The sequence below is a fragment of the Elephas maximus genome, chromosome 4, assembly GCF_024166365.1.
Source record: "Elephas maximus indicus isolate mEleMax1 chromosome 4, mEleMax1 primary haplotype, whole genome shotgun sequence".
Lineage (NCBI taxonomy): Eukaryota > Metazoa > Chordata > Mammalia > Proboscidea > Elephantidae > Elephas > Elephas maximus.
The window spans coordinates 38,753,564-38,774,949 of record NC_064822.1 but is presented as its reverse complement, the minus strand read 5'-3'; the positions used below and the strand labels follow the sequence as shown (position 1 = coordinate 38,774,949).

The following is a 21,386-nucleotide window of genomic DNA, read 5'->3' as shown; positions in this document are numbered from 1 at the left end:
GTTTTCAGATGATATGTTTCATCAACGGACACACATTGCCCCTAAATTATTATTAAGGAGATTGAGAAAGGGAAAGGCACACACAGCCTCAGGAAGGGGATTACGTTTCAGTCTGCTGCACTATCCCCTTTTGTGTCTTCTATGGAGCCTTTGTAATACTGGGACAAAGACCCCGAGAGATCAGTATTTACCAGTTACCACTTGCTGTGCAATTGACTCTGACTCATGGTGACCTCGTGTATGTGAGAGTAGAACTGCGCTCCACAGGGCCGTCAATGGCTGATTTTTTGGAAGTATATTGCCAGGTCTTTTTTCTGAAGTACCTCTGGGTGGACTTGAACCTCCAACATTTTGGTTAGCAGCCAGTGCCTTAACTGTTTGCAATATTTACAACCATGCGTAAAATAACAGGAAAGAGAAGCCAGCAGGGAAACAAACAAACAAAAAATAACCCCATAGATGATGATAGGAATAGCGAAGATTAGTCAAGGCAATCCTGATGTTTTTTGTACACCCTTGCTTGGGTAAGAGAAAAACATACAAGAGTTGAAATGGTTTCAGTTGACTCTTTTTTTTTTTTTTTAAGGAATCTGTGGGTTGTGTTAGGAAACCCTAGTGGCATAGTGGTTAACTGCTAGGGCTGCTAACCAAGAGGTTAGCAGTTCAAATCCACCAGGCGCTCCTTGGAAACTCTATGGGGCAGTTCTACTCTGTTCTATAGTGTCACTATGAGTCGGAATCCACTCCACCACAGTGGATTTGGTTTTTTGGTTTGGGTAGGTTGTATTATCTTACCTCTTCTGATTTTTTCTTGTTTTGGGCTTTCTGGACGCTAAGGGACAGAGACCAGGTTACTTTTTACTTTCTTCACCAGCTGCCGTGGGCCAGCAGCCTCACCCATCTGTACACTCACTTCCTGGTCCGGGCTCCCTCCGCTATCAGGCTCTGGTGGCAGGAAATGCTTTCCTAATCAGCAAGTGCTATTATTGTGTCCCTCAGGAGAGCAAACAAGCCCCTAGGGATTCAGATGCCCAGTAAACCTCCATACTTCTTTGAATCTTATCCAAACCTCCAGGATTTTAGTCAGCAAAATTTAACTGGAATCTGGATAAGACTGACTAATGAGATTTGTAGTGCTTACTGCTTTTCCTTGAGTCTAAAATATCAACATTGGGAGAAAAAAACTATTTGACAGGGATTTTTTTTTTTTAAAGGATTTTGTGTTTTTTGAAGGGAAGGTAGACATTGGGTTTTTTTTTTTTTTGGATACATTGAGGAAGAATATAAAAAATAATGTTAAAGTCAGGGGAGTGTGAACCACTCTATATATGGGGCCACAGACCCCTAAAATGAAGAAGAAAAAAAGTCTCCACAAATAATCATAGTTTTAAAATAAGATTTCCTTTATGTGAGGATTTTGAGGAGTAACTATCATTTTTTAAAAAATGTATAAGCCAGTTTTGATTCGGAGATCTAATTAACTGCCATTTTATTGAATAGCTGTTGTGTGCCAGGCATTGGGCTTTATTCTGAAAGCTCACAACCTTGCACATAAATATTATCATCCTCGCCTTTATAGATGAGATAACAGAAGGGAGAAGTTAGGAAACTTGCCTAAAGCCTCATGTTCAGAAAATAGCTGGATTAGAATTCAGTCCTGTCTTTCTATGTCACAGTCCCTGGGTGGTGCAGTTGGTTGAATGCTTGACTACTAGCTGAAAGGCTAGTGGTTCAAACCCACCCAGAGGTGCCTGGGAAGACAGGCCTGGCCGTGTGCATCGGAAAGGCCACATCCTTGAAAACCCTATGAAGCAGTTCTGCTTTGCGCACACGGGGTTGCCATGAGTCACTATCAACTCAATGGCAACTAAGAACAACAAGAACTATCCACGGCACCATGGTGGGTCTCACTGAAAGCAAGCTGTGATCTGGTGGTCCCCAGAGCACTCATTACAGTCGCCAGTTGCCATGGCGTCATTCTGACTCATGGTGACCCCATGTTTATCAGAGTAGAAATTTACTCCATAGTTTTGGAAGTGGACAGGCCTCTCTTCCAAGGTGCCTTTGGATGGGCTACTACCTCTAACCTTTTGGTTATTAGCTGAGCACATTAATCATTTGCACCCTCCGGGGCTCCCAGAGTACTAACTAGGCACTAATGCCGTTGAGTCAATTCCGACTCATAGAGACCCTATAGGACAGAGTAGAACTGCCCCATAGAATTTCCAAGGAGTGCCTGGTGAATATGAACCACCGACCTTTTGGTTAGCAGCCGTAGCTCTAAATCACTATGCCACCAGGGTTTCAAGAGGGCTAACTAAAATTTAAGATATCAAGATCTCCTTGCTCCAGTACATTTACTCTTAACTGGCAATCTGATTTCATATTATCTGCAGGGCTAAATGTTTCTGCCCGGCAACCTATTCTTATATCACCCTCTGGCATTTCATCATCTTCACTTGAAAAATGTTCGGATACCATGAAAAACGTTGGAATACTTTATTTACCATGAAAATGTTGGGATACTCTATTTAATCCTCAATTCCTGAATCAGATTCGTCACTACATACGTACAGGATTGGGTTTTACAGAACTGAAATAAGATGTAGGAAGTGAAACTGGCTTGTTACCGTGATTGTTTTTGCTAGTTTTCTTTGGTGTTGGCTGGAAAAAAAATGTAGAAAAGAAAATAAAAAGATCCATGTAATATTGGACATTAATACATCTTCTATTATTACCAAGTTCAAAAATAAATATATAACTGTTTTGGATATTACATGTAGAAAAATTAAAAACTAAATTAGCATGTGGAATTGATGCTTTGTATTACAACCCTGAAAACTTGGTCTGCCCCTTTATAAAATGACAAAAGCTCTTGAGAGAAAAAGTTTGTGAACAGTGCTCATCTGCATGAAGTTATGTTTAACATGAGGTTAGAGTTTTGTTCCCAAAGGGCATCTTTTGGAAACCCTAATGCGATATAGAGTTATTAATCATAATAATGGTAATAATAGTAATGGCAATAACCAGTTGCTGTTGAGTTGATTCTGACTCATAGCAATCCCATGAGCATCAGAATAGAACTATGCTCCCCAGGATTTCCAATGGCTGATTTTTCAGAAGTAGATGGCCAGGCCTTTCTTATGAGGTACCTCTGGGTGGACTCGAACCTCCAACCTTTTGTTTAGCAGCCAAATGCATTAACCGTTTACACCACCCAGTGACTCCAGTAGTAGTAATAGCTTACACTTATTGAGTACATACTATGTGTTAAGCCCCATTTTAAGTACTTCATGTCTATTAATTGCTTTGATTCCTCAAAAGAGGCCTGGAAGTACCCAGAACAGATGAGTAATATCAAAGAACAGATAATTCCCTTAAAGAGCTACTATCTTTTCTCATCATGGCAAATAGTAATTTAATTAAACAATAGCAGACAAAGTCTATTTCAGTTCTTCGTACAATCAGTGAATTGTGGTTTGGAAAACTAAATAAACTTTTTTTTTTTTTTTAACAGATAACATTAAAAAAATACCAGAGTAATTAATTTTGGGAGTAGCTATGTATAACATTTTAGAAATGCCTCTGTCGACATTTCCTCTAGTATACCACTCTGGAAGTATAGACATATTTAGTATTCAAGTTAGTATAACTTTAAAGAATTAATGAAAAAAATTTGTAAAATATCCATAGGATTTAAGGTAATGATCATTAACATGACGTATTAAGTCAAACTGACACTGATCCAGAGTGACATTTCTCAGGCAGAGGCTGGTAAACAGGTGACTCCTCTTGACACCTTGTAAGTTTTCTATTTATATGAGTAAGACGGGACAGTAATTTTTAGTTTCTTTAATGTATCCTAAGAGAACATAAAGGCTAATATAGTACTCAAATTAACCATATATAGATAATTAATAAAACAGAAGGAAATCATTGATGAGATGAGCAACTATAAAACTGATTTAGTATGAGATCATCATTTTTTATCACTTTCTTGGAAAACAGTGTTGTCTCTTTTTAAAGAATGCAGTGCAGTCATATTTGATGATGCTCATCCCAGAGATTTGAAACAAAACAAATATAAAGATTTCCCTTTTTGATAATGTCATGTCCTGGACATACCTTTATAATGAATATTTCTACTATATGTCTATTTTAATTCCAACCTTGGAGAACCAGATACCGAGGCTTCAGCAGCAGATGGCAGGAGTGTATTCTGGCACAGGGCAGTGAAGAGGCTAATGTTTAGGGAGCAATGATATTTATCAAAGATATCAGCCTAGTTCATGGTGTTCCATCATTTAAAATTACCTAGAAAGGGTACTATAATAGTAAATCAGAGGCAAATTTAAGTTAAATGTCTCTTGAATCCATTGGAACAGTTAATTGAACCTGAGTTTCAATCCTGATCCACTAATCCTCTGCTTGACTCTGGATAAATTATTAACCACCACCACCAACCCCCTTCCCTCAGTATAAACCAAAACCCAAAACCCATTGCTGTTGAGTTGATTCTGACTTATAGCGACCCCATAAGACAGAGTAGAACTGCCCCATAGGGTTTCCTTCCAAGGAGTGCCTGGTGGATTCAAACTGCCAACCTTTTAGTTAGCAGCTGTAGCCTTTAACCACTACACCACCAGGGTTTCCTCCATCAATATAAGGAGCCCCAATTGTGCAAAGGTTAAAGTGCTCACCTACTAACCAAAGAGTTGGTGGTTCAAATCTACCGGTCACTTTGCAGGCAGTCTGCTTCCATAATGATTTCAGTCTCGAAACCTTGTGGGGCAGTTATACTCTCTCCTATAGCGTTGCAATGAGTTGGAATTGACTCAACTGCAACAGTTTGGTTTGGGTTTTGGTGTTCAGTTTGTCCATCTGTAAAATGAAGGAGTTGGACTAGCTACCTCCCAAGATATACAAAGCATACTGCCTGTGTGAAATTTCTGCCCATTCTTAAAATTTTTTTTTTCTAGAACACTTGATGAAAATAAGTGAGTTTGAATTAATTTTCATTGATTTTTACGTGCCAGTATTTAATTTCATCTCATTTATATTTTATCTTTATTTTTAAAAAATCACACAAGAAGTTGTCTTTTCCAGAAAATAACTCCAGTATTGAATTCCATTTAGTTTACCAAGCATCAGTCTACCTAACCGATATCAGCCTAATCAATGTCTTCAAGTGGGTTCTCTCTTTGTAAGAGCCGTGTCTGCTAAATGCTGAAAAAACTGAGCGCAACATTCGGGTTACATGACCCCTAAGAAAGTGATCAGTGCTCGTATGGAGTTGGGATGATTAATAAATGTTAGGTGTGATTTTTTGGCATTGAGTCGCTCTACCTCTATTCATTTGCGTTTGTGACATGAATATATAACGTATATACATAATTTGTGTGTGTGTATTTGCAAGGTGATGAAAAATTGGAGGTAAATTTTAGTGACTCTGAGATAGCTCCTCAGAACTGTAGTTACATCAGAACAATAGAGTCTAGCTGCATTGTCATTCAACCTAGGTTCAGACTTCATGTCTGCCATTTATAAAGTGTACAAGTCTTTTAAACTCTCAGTCTCGGGTTCCACATTTATAAAATGATGATAACAGTATTTGATTCATAGTTTGTGAGGATTAAATGAGCAAACACAGTGCTGGGAATGTAGTTCACGCTTAGTAAGTGGTAATTCTTAGCATTTAAGAGATTTAACTGAAGATATAATATACAGTAAATGTAAATTAGTCTATTTATATTTACCAGCATGTATAGGTGTGTATCTTATTAAGGCCAAAGGAAATTTTTTTTTTAATTAGCTCTCTTTGATCAACTAGAAGAGTGTGCAGAGAACAGAGAATGCTTGTCTATGGTTTTTAAAAAAGACATAAAAACCTGTTGCTGTCAAGTGACTTCCGACTCATAGTGACCCTGTAGGACAGAGTAGAACTGTCCCATAGGGCTTCCAAAGAGGGGCTGCTGGATTCAAACTGCTGACCTTTCGGTTAGCAGCTGAGCTTTTAGCACTGCGCCGCCAAGCCTCCCTAAAAAGATACAGGTAATGACGTATTGGAGTGGCATGGGTGGGCTGAGGGCCACACGGACTCTGTTTTTTAACTTCCACATCAGGCCTGGCATGGAGTTTGAAGCATTGTAATGGTGATTTATTAGCTGCCCAAATAAAGGGTTGTTTGTGTTAGTAGAAACATTTAATGTCTGGAATTTAATCATCATTTTAATAAGGAAACTTAACTTTTAATATATTGTAAAATAAAATTCTTAGAATTAGGTCCAAAATATGAGGTTGCAGTAATAACTTACCAAATGATAGACTGAATTGTTTATTAAACTTTTCTATGATAGAAAACTTTGACTTATATAAAAAATATATCTTATTTTTGCTCTAAAAGGAAGTAAAAAGTCATTATTTGGCGATACTTAAACATAAATCTTCTCCAAATGAGAAACACACTCATGCTATCCTTGACAAAGTATACAGTAGTGGTCAAGATCATGGGATTTGAAGTCAGTCAGTCTGGGTTGGAACCTCAGCAAGAATCTAACTAGCTTACGTATGCACTCTCAGCCTCAGTTTCTTTATCTGTTCAATGGAGGTAATAATTGTACTTAGATTTTTAGGACAATCCAAGGAGAAAGGTTAGGCATAATTATTGTTATTTCTATGAAATACATTTTGTCTCAAGTACTTAATTCTGGATTTGATTTCACTGTCTTTTCGGAATGTCAGTTTTTGCCTTTTTGTCTTTATATAGGATTAACCAGTTCCTTGACTTCAGGACTCTGGATTGGACTTAATAGTCTGAGTTTCAACAGTGGCTGGCAGTGGAGTGAGGGCAGTCCATTCCGATATTTGAACTGGCTACCAGGTAGGGTTAAGCCTTTCTGTGGTCGAATTCATGCAAAAGTAGTTCAGTTGGCTGTCCTGGAGGCTTTTATGATCTCATATATAGACCTCAAAAGAGGAGAATTGGGGGACTTCATCAAATGCCATCTATTTCTCACCTTGCTTTGAAATCTGCCCACTTTTTTGGAGGACAGAAACTGCTCTGAACTAATTACTCTAAATTGTCATAACACACAACAAGCATAACACAAAAGAAGACTAAATTAATAAATGTAAGTCTTTCATAAGACAATTAATCAGAGGAAACAAAAGGCCGATGATGACAAACTTGTTCGTCGTATTAGGAGCTCTTTGAGGCACTCTAGTGAGTATAATTTCAAGACATCCCCCACCTCCAATCTTGCCTTATCAGGAAAGAGTGAAACAAACCATCAGTGATGCCTGCTATGGGTGTGGGAAGGGAGACAAGGAGCACATGGGTCACATATTTACCTGCCAGCTCTGCTGTGGGCAATACTAATATGGTGTTCTTTCATATGGTCAGGCTTCTTTTTTAAAACCACGGAATGATTTTTGCATTTGGCTTAGAAAAATCTCCATTTTCTATATATATTAATATATGCTATTAAAGAAGATCTGAGGATATAATATTCAAAACAGATGCGAAAATGTGGGAGAGAATTTTAATGGGGTCCATTTTGGTTTAAATGGGTTAGATTTTCTATGAAATTCCACTTTCAATGTATTCCTTTTATGCACGATGGGTACATGGCTGCCACTAGAGTCTTGGAATACTAGTATTTCTGTTTTCCTCTGGAACGGGGCAAGTAAACATTATTGCTAGGGAATATATGATGTCCTTTTTATAGCTGAGGATTTGATTTGTTTTTTTACTGTGAATGCACAAGGCGGCACTCAATCAAATTACATTGAAGAATACCAGCTGGGTTCAGTCAGATTCCTAGACAACAATAGTTGTCAATTAGGGGTCCGATTTTATTCTTCTGTCTTATTAAGGAATTGCAAACCATTAGGAAAATCAGTTAATTTGAAGGTGATGATTATGATATTTAACCATTTGTTAGAATAACCCAAAAAAACCAGTGCCGTCAAAAAAAAAATCGACGGCACTGGATTTTTTCGGTTATTCTAAGAGTTCAGTGAGAAAATTTGGGGGTTACCTTATGTAAGGGTGAGGAATGAAATTGGAATGTTAATGAGAAAGGAAAAGAAACACCCTTCCTTATTAAACCAAGTTCCTGAGAAGCAGGTGCAAAATTAAATCGTCCTCTGAAATAGTATGAGAATTTCTTCAAACCAATATGAGAAACCTTGTAGAATATTAGAAATTGTTATTGCATGAATTATTCAGTCAAGCATTCAACTGAGTACTTAACTGTAATACACCTATTAAAATGCGTTCCCATTTGAAGTGAGGATATTTTATATAAATGATGTCCTGGTGGCATAGTGGTTAAGTGCTACGGCTGCCACCCAAGAGGTCGGCAGTTCAAATCCGCCAGGCACTCCTTGGAAACTCTATGGGGCAGTTTTACTCCGCCCTAATAGGGTCGCTATGAGTCGGAATTGACTCGACGACACCGGGTTTTTTTTTTTTTTTTTTTTTTGTGGCAAGCATTTACAAAGACCGCCAACTGATATATTACGGTTTTGGCAGTGGTTTTGTATTGGTAATTAAATAAATATATAAGATGACTTACTAATGAATATATTAATAAGTAATAGCTATAAAATGTGTTACTGTTTCTTGAAAGTTTCTTTCTAGTACTGCCTCCTGTCTGTAAGATCAGTTAACCTGTTAGCTGTTTGGTCACAAGGCCAAAATGTGTTGGTCAACATATTTTAAAAGCATCTTTACACTTATCACTAACAATTATTTTTCTTTGTGTGTTATTCAAATAATCTTTAAAAATTTCTGATTAAAAACCTTACAGACCAGATCAGGAAGGGAATGTGAAGTTCAAGCTCAGATTATATTCATGTCAAAAGTCACAAGGCAGAGTCACTGACAGAATGCGACTCACTCACCCTGTCTGCAGGTGTGAGATGGAGCTAGTTTTTAGAGCACTGGTTTTGAAGTCACATAGCATCAGAGTAAGGCACCCTGGTGATGCAACAATTAAGTGCTCAGCGGCAAACTGAAAGGTTGGTGATTGGAATCTACCCAGCAGCTCTGTGGGAGAAAGACCTTGTGATCTGCTCCCATAAAGATTACAGCTAAGACTCTGGAAACCCTGGTGGCGTAGTGGTTAAGTGCAATGGCTGTTAACCAAGAGGTTGGCAGTTGGAATCTGCCAGGTGCTCCTTGGAAACTCTATGGGGCAGTTCTACTCTGTCCTATAGGGTCGCTATGAGTTGGAATCGACTTGATGGCACTGGGTGTTTTAAGAGAACTCTATGGGGGCAGTTCTGTTCTATCACATGCAGTCACTATGAGTTGGAATTGACTTGGCAGCACCCAACAACATCATCAGAGTTGTGAAAAGAGAGAGAAACATGGGTATCAATCCACTACTTTAGCAAAGATAATCAGCTTCCAGTAAGAAATGGGATGAGGGCTTAGCCATCAGAAATAGTCTTCAGTAGGCTGAACTGCAAACATTGAGAATGAGGTCTTAGTTCTGGGAGCAGTTATCGTCATTTAGTATGGTATGTTGCTGCTTCCGGTGTCTCTTTCCTTTGTTTTTCTTTCCAGTCTTCTCTAATGGTAGAAGTTTTCCCATGCTTAGAGATTTCTTTAGCCTGATACTTAAATTTTGAGTAGTTATTTATAAGGTCTAACACGGCTGGTTTATAACATCATGCATTTTTTTGTTTGTTTGGTGCCTCTTTATGATACATAATATAATCCATTGTGAAGATAGTTCAAGTTTTAAGGTCGAGTTTTATTAATGGATATTGTGAAAAAAGTTATTTAAAAAATTATACTCATATAATCAGCTTTTAGACATTGGGATGATCCAAGAACAAGTTAAAAAAAAAAAAATAGACATCTTGTCTTTTGCTCTGCATTAATTTTTTTTTTTTTTTGTGAACCTGTAGCCAGAGACAGAATGGGAGTAATTAAATCCTAGAGACCAAGACATGAGGCTGTAGGGCCTTCTACTTGTAATGTCTGTAATAATCCCATTTAATGTTTCCTTTTCCTCAAAGGAAGCCCATCAACTGAACCTGGAAAAAGCTGTGTGTCACTAAATCCCGGGAAAAATGCTAAATGGGAAAATCTGGAATGCGTTCAGAAACTAGGCTATATTTGTAAAAAGGGCAACACTACTCTGAATCCTTTTGTTATTCCCTCAGGTAAGTGATCTATTTGATCTGAAGTGTGTAAAACGTTAGAATTTAAAGATATACGAAATTATAACTTACTCATAACTTCATGAAATGACTCCACAGGTTTGGTTGATAATTTATGGGGTAAACATAATGACACTCTTATGAACTTTCTTTTCATTGGTTACTACTACTGGTCGCTAACATTTCGTGAGTGTGCTGTGGTGTTCAGGCATGGTGTCAGGCCTTTGATATAAAAAAAAATTTTTTTTTTTTTTATCACTTACGCTGTAGGTATTATTGTTCACACATTACAGATGAGGAAACAGATATTCAGAGAATACATAAAACTTGCACAAATGACAAAACTAGAGTCCAAGTGAGGAAATTAATATCCAAAAGGAATATTTTTATTAAAAATTTTTTTTTTTTTTTTTTAACATCCTCATAATTTAAGGGTCTGAGTCCCAATGCTAGTTAGCATCTTACACTGAAGTCTTCACAGGAATATCCAAAGGGTAGGAACTGAATTTTGTATCTAGGCTAGACTACAGGAAAAAAATCCAATTATGCTCTATGCTCTCTATTATAACTTTAATAGAAGAATTAGACTACTAAGGCAAGAATACATCCTTTCTTCAAATTGACTAAAAACAAACAAATTACATTTTGTTTACCATGACTTTTTTTTTTTTTTGGAGGGATACCTAATTCTTTAATTTTCTCCCCCCTTGGGAAATCTGACTCTTTTTTTCTGTGACATTTTTTACTACATATTTAAAAATATAGTTGACATGGCTAAAAAATCAAACGAGACAAAATGATAAATAATAATGTTTTCCTACCATCTCTTATCTCTAACTGCCCAGTTTCCCTCCCTGGAGAATATTTGTTTCTAGGTGTGCATTGTTACAGAGTTATTCTATGCATGTATGAACAAATAGGTTTGTAATTGTTTTTGTCTGTTTTATTCAAATGGCAGCATACTATACACATAAATTTTACCCTCTTTTTTTTCACTTAACCACAGTTTGGGATATCATTTCCTATCGTCCATAAACTGTTCCTGCATTCATTTAAAAAATTTTTTTGTGTGATTTTGGAGAAAATTTCCATAGCAATTTAGGGTCTCATTTAACAATTTCTATATACATTTTTCAGTGACATTGGTTACACTTTTCACAATGTGTCAGCATTCTCATTATTTCCATTCTGGTTGTTCTGTTTCCATTAATCTAGCTTCCTTATCCTCATTTACCTTCTCATCTTTGGTCTAGGGTAAATGTTGACTGTTAGGTCTCATTAAGATTATTGTTTAGAGGAGCACGGTACTCAGTGCTGTATTATTTACTTTATGAGCCACTCTGTTTTTTGGCTGATAGGTGACCTCCAGCAGTGTACATTCATTTTTATGACTGCACAGTAGCCCTTGCATGGAGAGACAATATATTTTTTTGACCAGTCCCCTATTGATGGACTTTTTGCTTACTTTCAGTCTTTTATTATTGCAAACAATTCTGTGATAGATAACTTTATATACTTTTCATTTCATGCATGTGATAATTCCTAGAGATGGAGTTGCTGGATCAGAGGGTAACCCAGTGCCTTTGAGTTGATTCCGACTCATAGCAAACCTATAGGACAGAGTAGAACTGCCCCACAGAGTTTCCAAGGGCAGGTACGTTAAAAATTTTAATAGAATTTTAATAGATACAGACAAGGCCAAGCTCTCTAATGGACATAGATGAGGGTCCCTGTAACTGGGACTGGTGACACTTTAGGGGATCCCTACTATGGCTTGTAGCTTTTCTCAGGAAGATCTCAATCTTTTTTTGTATTTCACCTGCTCTATTCCTTCCATTGGAGTCCCTTGGTGGCACAAATGGTTACCATACTCAACTGCTAACACAAAGGTTGGAGGTTCAAGTCCACCTAGAAGCTCTTGGAAAGAAAGACCTGGTGATCTACTTCTGAAAAATCAGCCATTGAAAACTCTATGGAGCACAGTTCTACTCTGACAGACATGCGGCTGCCATGGGTTGGAGTCAACTCAATGGCAACTGGTATTCCTCCCATAGGGATCTACCCATAGGGACACCACAGCATCAGCCCTCCTTCTTGGCAAAGCCCATACAATTGTCCTTCAGAAGGTCTGGAATTGTTCCTTTTGGGAGGAGGAGAATGGTTATTTTAGAGTTCTGCAGGTACAGGAGGCAGAACTCTGTAACTTGATCTACTTGCTTAGCCTACCCGTTTTAGATGTCTCACCTGTAAAATGAAAATATTAATATACTCCTGTGTAATTCTGCTCATATTCTCGAACACTCAATAAAATTGCTCTTATTTCTCTACCATGCCTCACCTCGTTGCACTTGCTAACATTCACTTGACCTTGGTTTTTGAATATCTCTATACTGCCTGGATTAAACATTTAATCTTATCTATGAGCTCAAATATGCCAGAGCTTGGAAAGCGTAGCTAGGAGCAAATTATGTAGCACAGATGATTAGTGATGACTTCAGGCAAGAATTCAGCCTTGTATACTGCTGCAAAACTACCGTGTTTGTCTATAATTCCTGGGTCCCTAGAGCTGCACCGTCTGGTTCCGTAGCCACTAACCATATATGGCTGCTGAGCCTATGCAGTGTGGCCCGTTTGAACTGAGATGTGCTGTAAGTATAAAACACGCACTGGATTTCCAAGAATTGGTATAATAAAAAGAATGTAAAATGTCTCGTTATTTTTCTTGATCATATTTTTGATATATGGGGTATATAAATATATTATTAAAATTCATTTCACCTGTTTCTTTGTATGTTTGCTTAATATGGTACTAAAAAAATTTAAAATCATGTCTGTGGTTTATATGATATTTCTATTGGACAACGCTGCTCTAGGGAGTAAGCAATCTTTTGTGGCTGCTGCAGGGAACTCCCCTTCATTTTACTTGGGTTGGTTATTTTCATGTTTTAAGATATTTTTAAAGTTCGTCTGTGTGGGTCTTGAAGCCCTTACAGGCTTCATTTTTTCATTTTACTAGGCAGCGAAATTAAAATATCCCACCAGAGGGCTCCAGAGCTACGCTAAAATCTTTATTTCTATAACCACTGGAAATGTACAGAATCTAAATTGGATTGTGGGTAAAGAGTTTTCAAAAATATACATTTTTCCTATTACAATAATACGCTGGTCATCATGACTGACTATTTACATGGATAGCTACTGTGCACAGAATTCTGGGCTTAAGGGAATCTCTGCCTTTAAAGGAAAAAAAGGGATTAATTCATTAAAGACATTTTTTAAAGCATGTAATGAGTATGTATTAAGGCAGCATATTTCAGAACATTTTATATCAAACTTAAAATATAATTTTATTTCATTTTTTTAAAATTGTGCTTTAGGTAGAAGTTTACAGTTCAAGTTAATTTCACATACAAAAATTTATACACATATTGTTTGGTGACGTTAGTTGCAAATCCCCACAATATGCCAGCACACTCCCCCTTTCCACCCCAGGTTCCCTGCGTCCAATCCGCCCGTTCCTGTCCCTTCCTGCCTTCTCATCCTGCCTCCAGACAGGCGCCACCCATTTGGTCTCATGGATCTGAATGAACTAAGAAGCATACTCTTCACGAGTATTACTTTATGTTTTATAGACCAGTCTAATCTTTGTCAGAGGAGTGGGCTTCGGGAATGGTTTCAGTTAATAGAGTGTCTGGGGGGGTCATAGTTTCGGGGGTTCCCCCGGTCTCTGTCAGGCCATTAAGTCTGGTCTTTTTACTTGAATTTGAGTTCTGCTCCGCACTTTTCTCCTGCTCCATCCTGGACTCTGTGTTGTGTTCCCTGTCAGGGAGGTCATTGGCGGTAGCTGAGCACCATCTAGTGAAACTTAAGATATAAATTGACAGTACACAATACTAGGGAATCGAACACAACTTGACCAAGGCAAAGTCACAGAAGCTTCACAGACATATCCAAATTCCTTCAGCAACCGAGTTTCTGGGCTGAGGGCTGCGGACCATGGTCACGGGGGACATCCAGCTCAATTGGCCTAACATAGTTTATAAAGAAAATGTTCTACATCCAACTGTGGTGAGTAGCGCTGGGATCTTAAAAGCCTGTGAACAGTCATCTAAGATACATCTACTGGTCCCATCCTGGCTGGAGCAAAGGAGAATGAAGAAAACCAAAGACACAGGCAAAGATTAGTCCAAAGGACTAATGGACCACAACTACCACAATATCCACCAGACTGAGCCCAGACAATTTGTGTATTAATTTTTAAAGAGAAACTAATTTTCTCTGTAAACTTTCACCCAAATCGCTGTATCTATACCTGTACCTGTATCTATATTTCTATATAAATTGACATTCATTTGGTAATAGAGTCTCCCTCTAAGCAGGTATGTTGCTAAATTGCTGTTTGAATAGTATCTGTACAACAGTAGTAATAAGTTACTGTACAAAAAGTATTACTTCAGTTCTTTTTCTCCACCACCATTCATTACACCTCCCATGTGCCAGGCCCTATACCAGCTTCTAGGGCTTACAAGGATGAATAAAGTAAGTCTCTGTCTTCAAGCATCTTGACCTTTACTTTCCCCAGCTTATTGCTATGACCAAAAAATTTTGTGATGTATAATCAAGATTATGAAATTTGACTAGAACTATTGGTAGCAAAAATTAGGATGTTGACAACTATTACTTGTTTAATTAAATAATAATCATGTGGTGTTTGTAATTTCCAAACACATTGCCTCCATTGTTTTCTGGTTCAGAAGAACACAGTGGCAATGGGTAGTTTAGTATTAGTATTAATATTATTTTTAAAAATTTATGTATTTGATACTTCTAGTTCCTATGATATGTCTTGCCCAAGATCATATAATTTAAAATTTTGCTTGAAAGTTTTCTGAATCAAAACCCTGTCCTGGCCACAATATTACATGGCATCTTTTGGAACCAAGTAAACAGTAGGGGGTCGATTCAGGAACACAGCTCATGCTGCTAAGGTGGCAGGGGGCTCTTGGTGGCCACCTTGTCCTCCACGCATTCTACTCCCTGCTTTAACACTAATCTTTTTCATGCTTGCCTTCTGAGTATTGCCTCTCCATTGAAGAATGGTTCCCTGATGTCTTTAGAATAAAGGTAAATTAATATCTTTTAGGTAATGTATTATGTTAGAACTGGTGCACTTCCATCACTTTTAAAGGAGCCCTGGTAGCACAATGGTTAAATGCTGAGCTGCTAACTGAAAGGTTGGTAGTTCAAACCCACCCAGAGGTACCATGGGAGAAAGACCTGATGTTCTTTCATGAAGATTACAGCCTGGAAAACCCTATGGGGTAGTTCTACTTTGTCCCTTTGGTTGATATGAGTAGAAATTGACTCAACAGCATATAACAACAAGTACAAGTTTGCTGAAGAAAAGTTGCAGATAAAATTAGTCCATCATACCTTAATGTGACCTTGTTGTAAGTACAATTAAAAATAAAGAGAGATTTCCCATTTAGCTTTATTATAAAGCAAAAGACAGGGTTCATTTACTTTTCAGTCTAAAAGCAAACAAAATAGAGTCTATCCAGTCTTTTTGTGACTATACAGGCCAAAACATGGGATATAATTATTACCTTTATTTGCCTATAGCTATGAACTGTTCCATATATAGTATGATTGAAAACATTGTTACGATTATAAAAAATCTTCTGTGTTGAATGGTTTCAAACTTTTTTTTTAGAACGTGATGTGCCCACCAGCTGTCCCAGTCAGTGGTGGCCATATGCAGGTCACTGTTACAAGATTCACAGAGGCGAGAAGAAAATCCAAAGAAATGCTTTGACTGCATGTAGGAAGGAAGGTGGTGATCTGGCAAGTATCCACAGCATCGAGGAATTTGACTTTATTTTCTCCCAGCTGGGATATGGTAAGAAACCTTACATGGGTAACATGCTTTACTCCAGCCCTCCCCAGTCTCCACCCATTTCTGGAAAATCTAATAATAAATGTCAAATTGCATGATTTTATAAATTTAATAGCGAATGTTAATAGTGCCTAAAATGTGTAAATTATATAATAATTTAAAGAATTCTTATTAGGGAAGGAAAATTCAATTTATTTTTTAAATATATACTCAATTATGAATAGTGTTTTATATTGTTTACTTTTCTAGATATAACTTGAACTCAACACAGTCTACCTTAAACTTGTCAACAGTGTTTTGTTGGGTTTTTTACTGGAGTGGTTAGGTGTTAACCTAAACCTTTTAAAAATGTGTATTTCTTGATTTTAGATATATAATTTAAGAAATACATAGAAAGTAGGCTAACTAAAATATTATATTATAAAATTTTTAAAAATTGGCTCCATTAAAAAAAAAAAAAAGGTTACAATGAGCTGGGAGCATTTTTCCTGAAAAAGAGGCTGAGGAACAACATAATGATAATAGGCATCCAGCAGTACTTGCTGATTAAATGATGATCATTTTCAACTTCCATTGATGAGGACGCTGAATAGCTGCAGCTGTTCTTCATTTCCACCAAGCCAAACAAGAGGAAATGGATGGTGGTGGTGGTGGAGGGTGATGGGGAGACTGCTTCCTGACACACATCACCCGAAAACTGATAGCAGTGAGGGTTGGGGGGGCAGTGGGAGAGGAAAAGCCAATTAACTAATAGATGAGAAAAAATGGTAAAAGCAGAGAAAGATTTCAAAGATCCCAAAACATGACTACTCCCAGCACCCTTCTTCCTCTGCTTACTTCATGGAGTTCAGTAGCCTGCAGCAGCTTATAAACAATTTCTGGATTACTCTATGTTTACCTACCCTGAACATTTCCCACTAAAAGATAACAATGTAATCAAAACTGACATATCTGAATAACAGTCACTTAAGGTTATCATGACACTTGTAGATAGCTAATGAAGTTTGCAAATAAATCAGGTTAGTGAAGATGCTGTCTCCTTTCCTTGATGTGGTATGGTAGTAGAAGGGCCCCGTGTTGTTTTTGCTATAATTATTTTGGGAAGTTGAATGACAAAGGTTGTTTTTAAATTTAGCTTGAGCATTAGTAAAATTCCAGTAGGGAAACTTTCTAAATTTTACATTCTTGATAAGGATTTATTTACTTAAAATAATAAAATAATATTTATAAAGGTAAAGAAAAGTTGTAAAATTAAAAATCTTACTTATAATTAAAAGCCTAGAAAACCTGTTTTAGCTCATTGTCATGGTTTGTTTTATATTCATCATGGAAATATACTTAAATTGAATAAATTTTGACCTTTCCACACAAATGGAGCCCTGGGTGGTACAAACTGTTAACATGTTCAGCTGCTAACCTAAAGGTTAGAGGCTCAAGTCCACCCAGGGGCACCTTGGAAGGAAGTTTCAGTAATCTACTTCTGCAAGACCAGCCATTGAGAGCCCTATGGAGCACAGTTCTATCCTGACACACACCAGGTAGCTATGAGTCAGAATCGACTTGATGACAACTGGTCTCCACCTAAGTTTTGACTGATTTATAAAACTCAGTCTAGCAACCTTATACTCACATATTGTATATATTTTATAGGATCCAGATTATGCTTAGGAATTACAAAACCTAGAGGGGAAGAATAATTTTGTAAGAAAAAACATTTATCAGAACCTCTTAATACTTAATTATAACTGAGGGACTTAGATGTTCAGCTGTTCATTGCTCTTAAAACAAAATCCTTGAGTGGTACAAGAGGTCGTTGTGAAACCTCTATGTGTTGCTCAAGAGATCACAATCTGCCGAACTAGTGAAAGGAAAAGGGGAGGCCTTGTGCTGGCCGTGCCATTCATGCTTCGTGGTGCTGGAAACATCTGCTGGGGCTGGCACCAGGCCCACCTGGGACTTCCTCAATAGCAAAGCTTAGTGACAACTTTTAGGAGGAAGAGACTCAACTACTTAGGGAGATTCCTATATAGTGTGGTATTTTTCTCATTTTCTACTACAACAACATCTTTACTATCCTTTTGCAAATACTTGTTTTTTTTTTTAATAATATTTTATTGTGTTTTAGGTGAAAGTTTATGCAGCAATTTAGGTTCCCATTTAACAATTTTTGTACAACTTGTTCCCTGACACTGGTTAAATTTTTACAGTGTGTCAGCATTCTCATTATTTCCAGCCTGTTCTGTTTCCATTAATCTAGCTTCCCTGCCCCTCCTTACCTTCTCATCTTTGCTTTAGGGTAAATATTGACCATTTGTTCTCATAATTGATGATTTAGGGGAGCACGGTGCTCACAGGTGATATGGTTTGTTTTATAAGCCAATCTGTTATTTGGATGAAAGGTGACCTCCAAGAGTAGCTTTAGTTCCAAGTTCAAAGGGTATCTTAGGGGAGTACTCTCAGGGTTTCCCCCAGTTTCTATTGGTCCAGTAAGTCTGGCCTTTTTTTGGGAATTTGGGGTATTTTTTCTACATTTTTCTACCATTCTATCCAAGACCTTCTATTGTGCCGCTGTTCACAATGGTCAGTAGTGGTAGCTGGGCACCATCTCAGTTCTGGTCTCAGGATAGATGTGGCTGTGGTTCATGTGGGTTATTGGTTGGCAAGTACATCCATTTTACCATATAAAGAACATAAAACAAGCATTCGTGATAGAATTCCCAGTACAGCAAATTGAATAGATATAGAATTGTATACTCTCTAGTTTTTAGGTTGGGAAATGTTCATGTGTTTAGCCACGAAATCTCATTTTAGTTTTTCTATATAGACCTCTTTCAGTTATAACTATTTATAAAACCAGTAATGTTCTGCAGAGAATTTCAAAACAAAATGATAACGTTTCCTGTTTATATCTCATTGTTTTTGTTGTAACTTTTATGAGTTATTTGGGTTTTAATGTTATTTTATGGCATTTCATGGTGAAAATGACTAGACTTATTTATAGACTGGTAAATAAGTACCAAATATCAGAGCAGCCCAACTCCTCAGTTTAAATTTTTATTTTATAGATCATTTTCCTTTCTAATAGAGTGACTGAGCTTTAACAGAAGAACCTAGAATGTTCTTTTTCTTTAAACTTAAAATGCTATAATTTATTAAAATATTGTGCTTTAGGTGAAATTTACAGTGCAAATTAGTTTCTCATTCAAAAATTTATACACAAATTATTTGGTGACATTGGCTACAATCCTGCAATGTGTCAGCATTCTCCCCATTTCCACCCCAGACTCTCATGTCTGTTTATCTAGTTTTCTGTCCGTTCCTGCCTTTTCATCTTTGTTTTTGGAGAGATGTTGCCCATTTGGTCCCATATGTTTGACTGAACTAAGAAGCATGCTTCTCACTTGTGTTATTGTTTGTTTTATAGGCCTGCCTAATCTTTGGCTGAAAGGTGGACTTTGGGAGTGGCTTCAGTTCTGAGTTAGCAGGGTGTCCAGGGTCCATAGTCTTGGGGGGTCCTCCAGTCTCTGTCAGACCAGTAAGTCTGGTCTTTTTTGTGTGTGTGAATTTGAATTTTGTTCTACATTTTTCTTCTGCCCTGTCTGGGACCCTCTATTGTCAGAGGGTCTCTGTCAGAGCTGTCAGTGGTGGTTGCCAGACACCATCTAGTTCTTCTGGGCTTAGGCTAGTGGAGGCTGTGGTTTATGTGGTCCATTAGTCCTTTGGACTAATATTTTCCTTGTTTCCATGATTTTCTTCATTCTTCTTTGTTCTGAATATGATGGGACCAGTAGATGTATTTTAGATGGCTACTTGTAAGCTTTCAAGACCCCAGATGCTACTCACCAGAGTAGGATGTAGAACATCTTCTTTATGAACTGTGTTATGCCAATCGACCTAGATATCCCCCAATACCATAGTCCCTAGCCCTCAGCCCCAGTAACTCAGTCCCTCAAGGTGTTTGGATGTGTCTGGGAGGTGCCTATGACTTCCTTGATCAAGTTGTGCTGACTTCTCCTATATTGTGTGTTGTCTTTCCCTTCACCAAAGTTAACTCTTGCCTACTATCTAGTTAGTGATTTCTACTTGCTATCCATCCCATCTCTTGTAACCGTAAAAGATTTTCTTTTTCTGTGTGTAAACCTTTACTTGAATTTTTTATAATAGTGATCTCATACAGTATTTGTTCTTCTCTGATGGACTTATTTCACTCAGTATAATGCCCTCCAGATTCATCCATGTGTGAGATGTTTTGTGGATTCATCATTGTTCTTTATAGTATTCCATTTTGTGTATGTACCATAGTTTGTTTATCCATTCAACTGTGGATGGGCACTTAGGTTATTTCCATCTTTTTGCTATTTTGAATAATGCTGCAGTGAACATGAGTGTTAGGATGTTCTTAATAAGAACACTGTTGTTGTTATAAGTTGCCATTGTATGTGTTGTGACTCATGGTGACTCCATGTACAACTGGCATACATAGCCAATAAAATAAAAGTGGATTTCAATTTTTATTATTTTAAAACATTCATAAGACTTAGGAGCAGTCAAATAGATTTGCACACTAATAGGCCATCGTATTTACAACGATGAGTGCAGTTGGCGTGTTATTTTCTAGAGAAGCCTGGTAAATTATTTGTAACGAAAAAGTAGCTCCACAAGATAGAGGTAATGATCAACCTACCTCAGTTTCAGAATACAGCATGTTGTTCAGATTAGCACTCGAGAGGGTAATCTATAAAATAGTTATAATATCAAAGGAGATGGAGCAAATGTTGATAAAGCAGAAGTTTTCTTTTCCTGACATCCTTCTGACCTTTGGAAAACAGCCTTTGTGTAAATTACTTTTGTGTTTTTCTTTCTGTTTAGAGTCAAATGATGAGTTGTGGATTGGTTTGAATGATATCAAGATTCAAATGTACTTTGAATGGAGTGACGGGACACCTGTAACATTTACCAAATGGCTGCATGGAGAACCAAGCCATGAAAACAACAGGCAGGAAGATTGTGTTGTGATGAAAGGCAAGGTAAGGAAACTTCAATTACTGATATTTAACAAAAGCCAAGATATTTAGCAAGAACCTGTCCTGGGTTCTACTGCTTTGAATCTGTATTTGGAGAACTAGATTTATTTTTTCAGGCTGAATGGAGGTCTCAAAATGTCAAGGATTGCTTCTATGTGTTACATATGACCTGCAAGCAAAACTCTAACCGGTTTTTTTTTTCTTATTACATATGGTTGTTTAGATTGTTTCTATTCTAGATAAATTGACATGGACAAAAGTTGCACCAAAATTCAGATTCAGTCTCTTAA

At 37.3% G+C, this 21,386-nt stretch overlaps 1 protein-coding gene across 1 annotated transcript in view; it reads left to right on the top strand.

The window, feature by feature from the left end:
* MRC1 (mannose receptor C-type 1) overlaps positions 1–21,386 on the top strand; it is a 106,512-nt gene that overhangs the window by 31,739 nt on the left and 53,387 nt on the right. Inside the window, exons 5-8 of the mRNA XM_049881900.1 lie at positions 6,767–6,880; positions 10,033–10,179; positions 15,890–16,075; positions 20,942–21,099. Coding sequence (XP_049737857.1) covers positions 6,767–6,880; positions 10,033–10,179; positions 15,890–16,075; positions 20,942–21,099 — 605 coding nt within the window. The remainder of the gene's footprint in view (positions 1–6,766; positions 6,881–10,032; positions 10,180–15,889; positions 16,076–20,941; positions 21,100–21,386) is intronic.